The following is a 12594-nucleotide window of genomic DNA, read 5'->3' on the forward strand; positions in this document are numbered from 1 at the left end:
TATAGATGTGTGTTACTATCAGGGTTTTGGATTCTTATCATCCATGGTAAGACAGAGGCTGTATGAGCTCTAACTGTGATGCTTCAGCGTAATGCAAGATTTTACTGGTAAAATCCTAACAGGGGCACCTGAGAGAGTCCAAACGAATGGAAAGACTCTCTCAGTGAAAGTGTGTGTGAGAGTGTGTAGTTGTGTGCTATTATCAGGGTCAGAGAATGACAGCTCTCCTCTGTCCAAGTCCAGCTGCACTCTGATCCTCTGGAGTTTCTGCTTCACTCTGACGACAGTGTCTGGCAGGGATGGAGAGCGTGCTTCAGATGCACCATTATTATGAAACACACGCCAGACTCCCCTTTGGGTATTCCATCCCTTCCTCTGACTAGACTCTGTCTTCACTCCCAGGGACCAGTAATCACTGTATCCAACCTCCACATCCCAGCAGTGTGTCCCCGAGTTAAAGCCCTCAGAGCCCAGGACAGAGAGACCTTCATCAAATCTCTCTGGGTTATCAGGAAGCTGCTGTGTCTCACTACTGTATCTCACACTGGTCAGATCCTCAGACAGGATGAGTTTTGGGTCTGCAGTGTTGGGATCCAGAGTCACAGGAGCTGCAGAGAGAAAGAACACACACATGAGCTGAACACTGAGTGATGTGTGAGAAGAGAGAAGAGAACACACACATGAGCTGAACACTGAGTGATGTGTGAGAAGAGAGAAAGGACACACACACACATGAGCTGAACACTGAGTGATGTGTGAGAAGAGAGAAAGGACACACACACACATGAGCTGAACACTGAGTGATGTGTGAGAAGAGAGAAGAGAACACACACACATGAGCTGAACACTGAGTGATGTGTGAGAAGAGAGAAAGCACAGTTAAAGGTAGGGATAGCTTGACCGTCTTGAGCTAGATGTAATCTCAAAGGAGGACTCAGGAGGTTCCAGATGTTGAAAAAGATGGGCATTTTATTCTGCCCAAAGAAGGCCAATAAGGCAGTAAAACAATGAAAATACTAAATAAATAAATAATATAAACTTTGTAATAATCACATATAAATGGACAACCTAGCCACATACACAAAAGCACAATAACAGTGGTCTAAGCAATAAAAGGACCACTTAAACTAGTCCATGGTGAGAGCTCCAAAGACTTAGGTCTTTATGAAACGGCAACTCTCTCGACACTCAGGATCATCTCAATGAAATAGGCCATGACACTCCCTTCAATTGGACCATGCCAATATTTAACTTCAGGGGTGTCAGGCAGGTAAACACATTTGGCTCATAAGCCACAACATTTGGCTCAGAGCAGCCATAAAACACAATCCCACACAGCGTGGAAGAAGTATACAGTGGAGCATCACCTTATGCATACCACGGCTTGGTGACGGCATAGCCGACACATAAAATATCAGCCGACATATTAAATATGATAAAATAACTTCCGGATTAATCGGAAGCTACCAACCCGCGTTTATCTGCGGCATAGGCTACTCACAAAACAAACAAACGATGAGACACTAAACAACGATACACAAACGGTATGAAATATGACAATATGGTGTATGCTATTTAAACTAAATAAACCGAACATTTAACACAAGACATTGTATGATGTGGTTATTTAAAATGTAGAGGTGTAATGATTGTAGAAAGCGAGTGCAAGTCACAGAAGTTTAGATGATGTATGATCTGGTTAACCAACATTTAAGAAACTATATGCAGACACGGATAACAAACATAACACACGCACGGTTCATGTTTGTACATGTAGGCAGTGTAATACTGCCGGGACGGTCGCCATGCCGTCACAGACACACACATGAGCTGAACACTGAGTGATGTGTGAGAAGAGAGAAAGGACACACACATGAGCTGAACACTGAGTGATGTGTGAGAAGAGAGAAAGGACACACACACACAAGCTGAACACTGAGTGATGTGTGAGAAAAGAGAAAGGACACACACACACACATGAGCTGAACACTGAGTGATGTGTGAGAAGAGAGAAAGGACACACACACACACACATGAGCTGAACACTGAGTGATGTGTGAGAAGAGAGAAAGGACACACACACACACATGAGCTGAACACTGAGTGATGTGTGAGAAGAGAGAAAAGACACACACATGAGCTGAACACTGAGTGATGTGTGAGAAGAGAGAAAGAACACACACATGAGCTGAACACTGAGTGATGTGAGAAGAGATAAAGGACACACACACACATGAGCTGAACACTGAGTGATGTGTGTGAGAAGAGAGAAAGGACACACACATGAGCTGAACACTGAGTGATGTGTGAGAAGGTAAAGGTGAGTAATGATGAGTAAATGAGTGAGTTATGATGATTCCAACAATGAAGATGATGAATAGTGCATTAGATGCATTAGTGGCTGTAAGAAATGTACAACAACAACAACAACAACAACAACAACACTTTAATGTGTCTAGCACCTTTCTGACTTTAGCCCAAAGCTTTACAGAATGAGTAGGGAAAATACACTAAATATGACAACAAAAAACAAGCAGAAAAGGTGAATGAAAATATAATGAAAATACAAAAACAGGAAAGAAAAGTTTATAAAAATGAGTTTTTAGAAAAGCACCAGGGATGAATCAGATCTGATATTATAGGGAAGGATGTTCCAGAGTTTAGGGGCCATAACTGCAAATGAGCGACACCCATAAGCTGGTGATACACAGGGCCAACGGTCGCCGTCAGCCAATGTTGTGCAGTCGGTTAGCGTCTGTGGCCCTAGTTTTTGTGGTGTGTCCCACACTGTTGGCACTGGTCAGACCTGTGTTGTTGACTCTTCAGCTGATTGAGCATGTTGAATCGGCAGCAGAGCTCTGATATATAATCTGGGGCCAAGCCATGCAGTCCTTTGTACGTTATCAGCAAAGCCCTAAATCTATTGTGAAAACGTACTGAAAGCCAGTGGAGTGAAGGTAAAGTTGGAGAAATATGCTCTGATGTCCGACTCACGGTTAAAGGTGTGTGTGTGTGTGTGTGTGTGTGTGTGTGTGTGTGTGTGTGTGTGTGTGTGAGTGTGAGAGAGAGAGAGATGCTAACTATACTCACTGTATTGAACAATCTCCTGTATATTTTCACAGACTCTGAACTTCAGGTTGCCCAGGTGTTTTGCCACATTTTATAGTATGTTTTGACGTACTATACTCTGTCTGCCTGTGATTTTGACCCTTTGCCTGATTTTTGACCTGACCCTGTTGGATTCTGTGTTTGGATACTTTTGCCTTGGACTCTGTTTGACTGTTGGATTTTTGACCTCCTGCCTGCCTGTTGACTTACGAGACTGTCTTCTGCCTTTGGATGGTTGCCGGAAAATTAAAACTAACACTGATCCTTGTGTTGTCTGCTAGTGGGGCCTACTAAAAGCCTAACACTGTGTGTGTGTGTGTGTGTGTGTGTGTGTGTGTGTGTGTGTGTGTGTGTGTGTGTGTGCAGATATGTGCATTTTTTTTGTGCCGCATTAACGGCAGTACCAATAGACGAAATGCACTGTGCGTGTGTGTGTGTGCAGATGTGTGTGTGCACATGTGACTCTGTACTCACTGTATTGAACAATCTCCTGCATCTTCTCCCAGACTCTGAACTTCAGGTTGCCCAGGTGTTTTGCCACATTGATCAGAGCTCCTGAAACCCTCTCTGGATCCTGCAGTGTGCACTGGGCTCTGGAATAACATTCAGGATTCAGTGCTGCTGTGGGTTTGGGTTCAGAACCACAGAGAAGAGAGAGACAGGAGGCAGATCACTCACCTTTCCACTGTGCTCTTGTAGTTCTGGTAAAAAAAGAAGGGAAATGGATTAAATGATGCTGTATTAAAGACCACTGTTATCAGGTAAGTACATCTTACCCTGTTCATAAGGATGACATGTCCTTGGTGTGTACGCTACAACAACAAGATAATAATCACAATAGTCAATAGCTAGCATATGTGGAGTAGTGACCCACTTCTCATAGATACAATGTCATCCTGAAGTTTGGTCTATCAGTCAGTAACCAGACAATGATGAGAATACGTGTGTACCGTGTGTGTGTGTGTGTGTGTGTGTGTGTGTGTGTGTGTGTGTGTGTGTGTGTGTGTGTGTGTGTGTGTGTGTGTGTGTGTGTGTGTGTGTGTGTGCGTTTGTTTTCCAACACTAAAATAGTACTCATAAAATAGACAGTTGTGGTGTAGATTGGAGTAGTGACCCATGTGATTTTTAATAGATACAGTGCATCATCCAGAGAGGTGGTCTTTAAAATCAGACTTCAATGCTAAAGAGATTCACTAACAAGAATACCAGCAGGAATGTGATGTCATCAGCTCCCATTGCCTCTTCTATGGCTCTGATTGTGTCTGAAAGAGATGAGATCTCTCTGCTCATCTTCTCAATCTTCTCCTTCATCATCTGACTCTTCCCTTCCTCTTCCTCCCTCAGTGCAGCTATCCTGGCTGCCTCTTCATCTTGTAGAAACTGGTGAAGCTCCTCAAACTCCTCCTTGATCTGCCTCTCTGTGTGTTGGGCCTGAGTCTGGATGAGCACATTTAATGCTTATAACACCAATAACACCTTCATATAGTTGCTTTTTCTGTGAGCGTTGAGACAAGTCTCTCACCTTAATGTGTTCTGCTGTTTCATCACAGGTGAGTTTAGCCTCCTGAAAGGCCTTCAGTTTCTCCTGTAAGGGCTGCAGTGTAATGTTCAGCTCCTTCTGGAATGAATGAAAATGTTACTGTAATAGGGGTGTTGTGTTCTTCTTCTAATATTGAACTACAAACAAAACATCACACCAAACACATTACTGTGTATTCACACACAGACACACACGCACACACACACACACACACACACCTGAGCAAAGAAATAAAACATTTAGCTTTTGCAAGTGCTGACAGATGTGTGTGTGTTTGTTTGAGAGAGAGAGAGAGAATTTGCATTAAATCATTTAGCAGATGCTCTTGTCTAAAGGAACACACAGTACAGATATTCTTTCTCATCCGTCAATGTGTTCTCTGGGAGTCGAACCCATGACCTCTGTGTTGTTAGCACCTTGATCTTTTAGTTCCTCTTCCAATTTAGCCCCAGCAACAGAAAGAATGTCTACTAATGCAGTAATATACTATTTTATAAGACCATTGAAAGTGCAGTAGAGATGGCAAACACCAGCCATTACAGATTAAAATGGCTAACACTACCACTTGGCAGAAACCAAGAAAGAGAGTACAACACCGCCACCTGCTTCTGCTTGTGGGAACTGCAGGAACTACAAACATGAGGAGCCTGAATAACAAGAAATAACAAACAAACAAACAAACAAGGCTGACTGCAGTCAGTTTTTTATTGCACGCACAACTCACAGCAACACACACGTGTTATATATATATGGAGGGGACCAGGACACACTACACACACACACACGCACACGCAGGCCTGAGGTCGCCGTGAATTTTTGCTCTGCCTTTAACCCATCCCGGATCGTCCCTCCTCCAGGATCCTCCAGGAGCAGTGGGCAGCTTCTCAGTGCCCGGGGACCAAGTGAACCGTCCGTCTCGGTCAGGGACGGACAGGATTGTTCTGTTCTGTGAACTAATCAACTCCTATGGGTATTTTTCTCATCACCAAAACCTTGCGGTCAAGTGCTGCTTCATCTATAGGATGGAACTTATGGCCGGTGTGTTTTTTGGAGTCTCGACACACCACACACACAGGCTGTTTATCCTCCAGACAGAAGAGCTTGAGTTTCTCACTGTGCAGACTGCAGAGCACCTCAGACCCTGCTGAAGCTCTCTGACTTCCCTCCTGTAAGAAGGTCTCACACAGGTTCCTTAACGCCATGTTAAGAGGGTATAATTCCTTTGAGCACTTTCTCCTGCAGTAGGGACATTCTCTGGATCCTTTGCTCTCCCAGAACTGCAGCAGACAGGCTTTACACACACTGTGAGCACAATGTCAAAATGACAGGATCCTTGAAGAAGTCACATCACACAGGACAGCAGAGATCCTCTTAGAAGCCATGTTGTCTTTACACTACACAGTCCTTTCTGAAGGCTATTTAAGCAGGTTTGCTCTCACTTTCAGCAGTCTGAGAAGAAGTCGAGACAGTCCCCAACTCTGAATCTTCTCTGATTCAAACTTGAATCACCAAGAACTTCAGCCTCACCAGCTTCACTTTAAGCCCAAACTGTTTTCCTCTTTAGTCTAAACACAGTTTTTTTTAAAAAGTTTCTAATAGAAGTATCCAGGGGCGGCGCCAGGGGGGGGCTAGGGGGTGCTATAGCTCCCCCTGGATTAGCCATAGCACCCCCATAGCACCCCCAAGAAAATAATGGTGTATTTATTATTGTTATTTAATTTAATTCTGCGTTCTTAATTTAATTTATTGTGTGATAATAATATTTCAATCACAAAAGAAAATAATAACAGATTGAAATGAACAGATTGTTCAAGTAGCACGACACAGACACGTCGCATGCGTGAACGTTGACGTTTCCTGACGATTGAAGGAGAAAGAGAGCTAGTGCACTGTCAAAGTCAAAGTCAAGCGGTAGTATCAACAAATTCACAATAATGGATCGGTTTTTGATACCCAAAATTCCACGAGTAGAAGAATCATGTGACGTTGAAGAAGAAGAAGAAATGCAAGGGGTATCTGAATCTGATTTAGAAGAAGAGGAACGTCGTAGTCAAAGAGATCAACCCTATGCTACACCTCTACTGAGGGTGCTAGCCATGCTACGCCTGGTCTGCTGGCTTGCCCGGATTTTGCTTTTCCAGCATAGTTTTGTTTGCATTTTTGCCTGTTCTTTAAGAGTTGTATTGTACAATGATACAATGATCTAGCTCTGATTATTGTGGTTTTGAGTGCCTACTGTTTTGTTTCATTCACTTTTAAAAGGGGCCTGCATCTTTACACCGTTTAAGATTTAAGGTGGAACGGTCTTGTTAGCTGTGTAACATTAATGAATGCGGTCTCTTTTGGGGATTTTTCTGGATCCGCCTTAAAATATCTGAGATTCTAGCCTAGGACGAGCAGTCTGTCTGTGCTAGCCAGGTATACATAAGCTTCTATGTTTTTATTGATTGTGACCTGAAATAATATATACTTTTTGAAAGCATTTCTGACTCTTTGACTGTTTTAGTTCATTCTATCTGCTATTCTAATTTGCCCTCTTTAGTTTAGAATGTATTGAACTATTTATGTTTAGTTTAATTTGTCAGACATGGTAGTGGTGACCTGGTGGTCATCTGGCGCCAACTTTAACCCCCACTGAAGTAAGTGAAGTATTTGGGATTGCGGAATCTATAACATGCTGCATGCATTTTGTCAGTGACCGTCGCAGAGGAACACGGCTATGTGCGTGTCCGTCGGAAGCAGCCTAATGATAATAATAATAATAATAATACGATCGATGTATGGCGCTTTTCATGGACCATAAAGACGCTTCAGAGAGCAAACATGTAAACAGATATGACGATATGGTGGGGAGGTGTTGTAGTAGAGAACCATGTGACACATATGCTATCACCCTAATTTCATAGCACCCTCGGTAAAACGCCGAGCACCCCCATAGCACCTGCAGAAAAAAATCTCTGGCGCCGCCACTGGAAGTATCCCACATGAACATGACAGGATAGTGGAAGACGGAGAATCAACCTGCAATTGTCACGACTGCGCTCCGCTCCGGCCACGCCCCCTTCAGCACACTCACTCTCCCAGCTGCACGTTTCATCAGTCTCGTTCACAGTCCCAGCTGCACTGCATTCACGTCTCCTAATCACACAATCACGACGGTTACTTTAACAGTTTACGTTTTCCAGCGTTTCACGCTGTGTATTTTGCTTTCGGTTTCTAGTATTTCTAGTCTCCTTGTTGGCTCATAAAAGACACGTTTACTTTTGAGCATTCTCCCGCGAGTCTCTTAGGCAGGGGCGAATCTAGGTTCCCACTTTTGGGGGGGCTAAGCCCAGATAAAACCTATTCTTTTTCCTGTGACCCAGCAAAACTAAGGCGGTCTGGGGGCGTGCTCCCCCATGAGATTTTTTGGGAAATAACCTTTTGAAATAGTGTCCTCTAGTGGGTTTTAGGAAGATAAATTAACAAATTTAGATTTAAAATATGGCACAACAATAAACATATTGAAGACATCTGCTGAGATAGGTGCTAAGTATACTGTAGCATGGTAGAGATTTATTTGCAGCTCAAGTGAGTAGGTTAACGTTGTAGGCTAGAGTTCACTCGCTAGTTATAGCTGGCGGAGCTACTGATTAGGGTAGCATACGCACAGGATCAATGAACTGGCATGATAAAAGAGAGCCACGACATCTGTAATTAACTCGTGATGATTTAACCATTTCGTTTCTTTTACTATTTTAAACTTCATGTGCTATACCTTTATATCCAGCAGCTGAGTATGGCAGCTTTCACCAGCTTTGGTCGGACAGTCGCTGCAAGTCTGTTTACTAGACGTTATCACCGTCTGTCTGCACGCTCGCAAGGCTCACTCACTCACGACCAAACAGAGCCGTGCGCTTGCCACCACAGTCTCAAACAGGCGGGATTCCTGTGCTACTCGAGACTATTTTATTTCTAACTCTAAAAATTCAACAAATAAGTTCACTAAATCGGTGGCTTAGTGTGAATTTGACGATCTCAAAAAAAATATATATATATATTCCAGCCCCCCTAGTGTTAGGTCTCCCTGTATGTGTCTCCACCCCCCTTCACCTGGCTGTATTCCTTAGTAAACTCTGTTTGACCCTGAAACATCCCTCTGAGTTCGGACGTCTCATGACAAGAAAATCATGTGTTATTACTGAGTACAGAGTGGACGAGACGATCACATGGCATGCCCGTTATCTGAACTTCTGTATTTCTTGATCTGCTGACACATCAACTGTCAAACTGCGGTTGTGGCGAGACTGAGTCCTACAACTTTTCTTTCAATCAGAAGACCGGAGACTGGATGTCGAAATCTGAAGTATTTATTGTAATCAATAAGCTACAATAAGGAGATGGTCCATGGATTAGCTCGATCTCATTGTATGAACGTTTTGCATGCCATTTTAAGGCCTGTACATCGTGGGGTGTGTTCTATCTGGCTGTTTGCCAAAACCAATCAGAATGAACTATTCCCTCTACTCTAACTCCCCTGAGTACTCCTGTGTGTGTGTGTGTGTGTGTGTCTGGATCCCCTGAGACTCCCTGACATCCTCTGAGACCCCCTGAGACCCCATCCTTACCGGGGGTTTCTTGGAATGTGTGTCGTGACTTTATTGCTGACTTGCTAACATCATTGAATCATGTCTAAGTGAGAATGTGTGTCTGTGCAGCAATGTGTAAGATAAAACTTGTATGCTTCTTATTCTATTTTATTTAGGTATTTGCTCATTTTTATTCTGTTTTACTAGGATATTATTTTATTATCAGATTTTGCGTTCTTAACCAGTCTTTATGATGCCTTGTGACCTTTGCCCCTCATGTGGTCATACAATTAAAGGACTAAATGAAAAGATCCAAAGGCTAATGGTGGAGTTATGAACTAAGGATATACTCCTCAAAGGATTATCTACGACCACCACTGCACAAGCAGGGAGGACTGCCGCCCTCTCAGACTCTTTCAACCCTATCAATGAACAGCCACCCCTGACATTAGCTTTGATTACCAGCTCTTGAAAGATGAACTGTTGACCCCCAAACCTGGTCTCTGTGTTTAAGTCTACAGGCCTCCCTAAGCTACTGATAGAGAAATTGAATGAAGACATTGTTATTGTATTTTAATCTGCTTGCTTATCCTGTGTGCTGAGGCCTACAGGAGGCCTACTCCCTTGCTGAGGCAAACTGCCTGTTTTTGTACTGATAGTCATGCACACTGCTCTTTTCTCAAGGACATATTCTGAGATCACTGCTGTAACTTCTGAAGAGATGGGACCGGAGAATACCGCCCTTTGTCTGTCATGAAACCTGTTTTTTATACTCACATAAGGCTGGCTGCGCCCAGCTCATATTTGGAGTCTGTTCACAACATTTGGTTGTAGCACACTTCCTCTTTTGCAAAAGATAAAGTACTGATTTAATTCTGATCGCTGGTCTCTGTCTCATCAATATTAACGTCTTAATATAATTTAACTACCCTTGTATTAATTTGTTCAGTGACTTCTTGGGTTCTCTCCTTATTGATGTGAATAGAATTTAAATTGTTGGACATTTTATCATCCATGTTTGTTGCCCTAGCGCACCTCTTGTCAGAGTCTTCCTCAACACAATGGAATGTTTCAATCCAGCCCAATCTGTCACTGATCCCACACATGAACGGGATCCCACATCATACAACAACCAATCATTAACCACAGACCTGCATGTGTGTGTGTGTGTGTGTGTCCTGCATACTAACTCATTAACAACCAATTATTGACCACAGACCTGAGTACATGTACTTGTCATACATGTTCTCAGGCAGTGGAAAGTGACTGGAACAATTTGCAATAGGTGTATGTGTATGTGTGTGTGTGTGTGTGTGTGTGTGTGTGTGTGTGTGTGTGTGTGTGTGTGTGTGTGTGTGTGTGTGTGTGATCTCTGAACATACAGTATGTGTAAGAATACTATAAAATATATTTTATGCAATCCTGTGAATATGGCTGAGACACATTTTTATTATTTAAGATGATTAAATCATCTTATTATCTGAGCAGCAAGCTTGAACTTCACAGTGTTGAAAGGCTTGTTTAGGGCTTGACATGCAGGCATACACGCATGCACATACTCAAAACACTTGAAATCACACACATATGCATTTACGTACACGAATAGACACAGTCAAAATAGGAAGAGCTGACGAGCCCAAAGGGGTCCGTCACATCGATGACCAAAGAGCCTTACCTTCATCTCAAGTGCTGCTTCTCCAGTAGGACTGAAGCTGTGGTTTTTGTGTAATTTTGAGTCTCGACACACCAGGCACACAAGCTGTTGATCATCTAGACAGAAGAGCTTGCGTTTCCTCTTGTGCGTATGAACTCTCTCCTGTAAAAATGTCTCACACAGGTTTTGTAATGCACGGTTGGTTGGTGGCTGCTCCTTTGATGATCTCCTCCTGCAGACTGGACATTCCCTGGATCCTTTGGTTTCCCAGAACTGCTGCAGACAGGCTTTACAGAAGCTGTGACTACATGACAGAACAACTGGGTCCTTGAAGATATCAGAACACAAAGGACACAATATGTCCTGTTCTAGCTTGGAGGCCATTTTCCAAGACTAAATGTAATCCAAGTAAAAGCTTCCCTTTGGTTTTGGCAGGTTGACAATCTTTACTTCCACTTTCACTGGTTTCATAAATCTACTGAGTCTCTACTGAATCTTTTTGGATATTAATCTTCTAAAGTATTCCAACCTCCCTAAGGTTTTGAACACAAACTATTGAAGTAAGCCTTAATAATTTCCCCCAAAATCTCACGTACTCTCGTGTGGTAGAACAGAAAGAAAAGAGCCGAGCTTCACTGAGCTTCACTACCTCCTTCAGAAAGGGACAGTCAGAGGGAGGGATCTGGTAGGAGGATGCTGATTGGTCAGTCCCAAAATTCATTCTCAGAAGTGACTGAGGTAAATAAAAACACTTTCTATGTCTTTTCCTAACTACTTTTCCATAGTGATTGTCATTGCGAAAACCAGCCACTCTCTCGCAATTCCACAATCAATAGTCAAAAGGCCTGATGTGTTGATCTGAGATTTATTGTAGTCATTAAGCCACAAAAAGGAGATGGTCCATGGATTAGCTCGATCTCAATGTATGAATGTCTGGTCAGACTGTTTAAAGGAACATAGTTCCTCCCACTCTCTTGTGTTTCTTCGTGCCTCTTTCTGTATGGCTGTTTGCCAAGACCAATCAGAATTATCTATCTAATATTATATAATTTTTTATGAGCTCACTGTGAGTGTTATCTCCTCGTGAGGGTTGTGTTTCCCATGGCGCCTTATGGGGCCCCTGGAATGTCAATGAATCACTTTTAGAGTTTTCCAGCTGTTCAGCCTGTCCACTTGTTAACTGAGGCCTGTTAATGAGTCAATCCATGTTCATCTTACCATAGAAAAATATCCTACATATTCCCCCCTATGTGTCTATTTGACACACGAAACATTTTATGTTATCATAGAAATTACACACTATCAATACACTATACAGCAATAAAAGCACATCTTATTGTCTATGCAGCAAAAGCAAATAGTTAACCTTGTTTTAAACATCATGTGTACTGTTAGAGTAAAAATACTCTGTCGTGTTGTTTTGGAGAGGAACCACCATACGAAGCAATTTGTTGTAACAAGGTTGAGTTTTACTGGTAGGTACTGACACAATACAACTTGCCCAACAGACAGTCAAATACAGTCAGGCAAGCCGGAGAATGCGCAATCTAGAGTCTAAACAGAGGATGCTTGCACTTTTAAGGCCTAATTCTGTGATGTCACTTCTGGCCCCCTGCGCCACCCACCTACACTGTCTTCCACTCGGCACTTAGTTATAACACATGATTCTTGTGCTATTCTACTTCTGCTTTTCAAACTGCTGACACATGTACGTCTGGACACTT

At 42.8% G+C, this 12594-nt stretch overlaps 2 protein-coding genes and 1 pseudogene across 2 annotated transcripts in view; 1 reads left to right on the forward strand and 2 right to left on the reverse strand.

The window, feature by feature from the left end:
* LOC105912355 (rootletin-like) overlaps window positions 1-50 on the forward strand; it is a 7204-nt gene extending 7154 nt beyond the window's left edge. Inside the window, exon 11 of the mRNA XM_031559233.2 lies at window positions 6-50. Coding sequence (XP_031415093.2) covers window positions 6-50 — 45 coding nt within the window. The remainder of the gene's footprint in view (window positions 1-5) is intronic.
* LOC116223730 overlaps window positions 1-12594 on the reverse strand; it is a 90363-nt pseudogene that overhangs the window by 51864 nt on the left and 25905 nt on the right.
* LOC116223725 (zinc-binding protein A33-like) lies at window positions 8-6015 on the reverse strand. The gene is made up of 5 exons (XM_031581426.1): window positions 5641-6015; window positions 4631-4726; window positions 4282-4545; window positions 3583-3694; window positions 8-608 (listed from the first exon to the last, which is right to left on the reverse strand). The coding sequence occupies exons 1-5, from the start codon at window positions 5848-5850 to the stop codon at window positions 70-72; spliced, it is 1221 nt and encodes a 406-aa protein (XP_031437286.1). The 5' UTR covers window positions 5851-6015; the 3' UTR covers window positions 8-69.

The sequence above is a fragment of the Clupea harengus genome, chromosome 2, assembly GCF_900700415.2.
Source record: "Clupea harengus chromosome 2, Ch_v2.0.2, whole genome shotgun sequence".
Taxonomy (NCBI): domain Eukaryota; kingdom Metazoa; phylum Chordata; class Actinopteri; order Clupeiformes; family Clupeidae; genus Clupea; species Clupea harengus.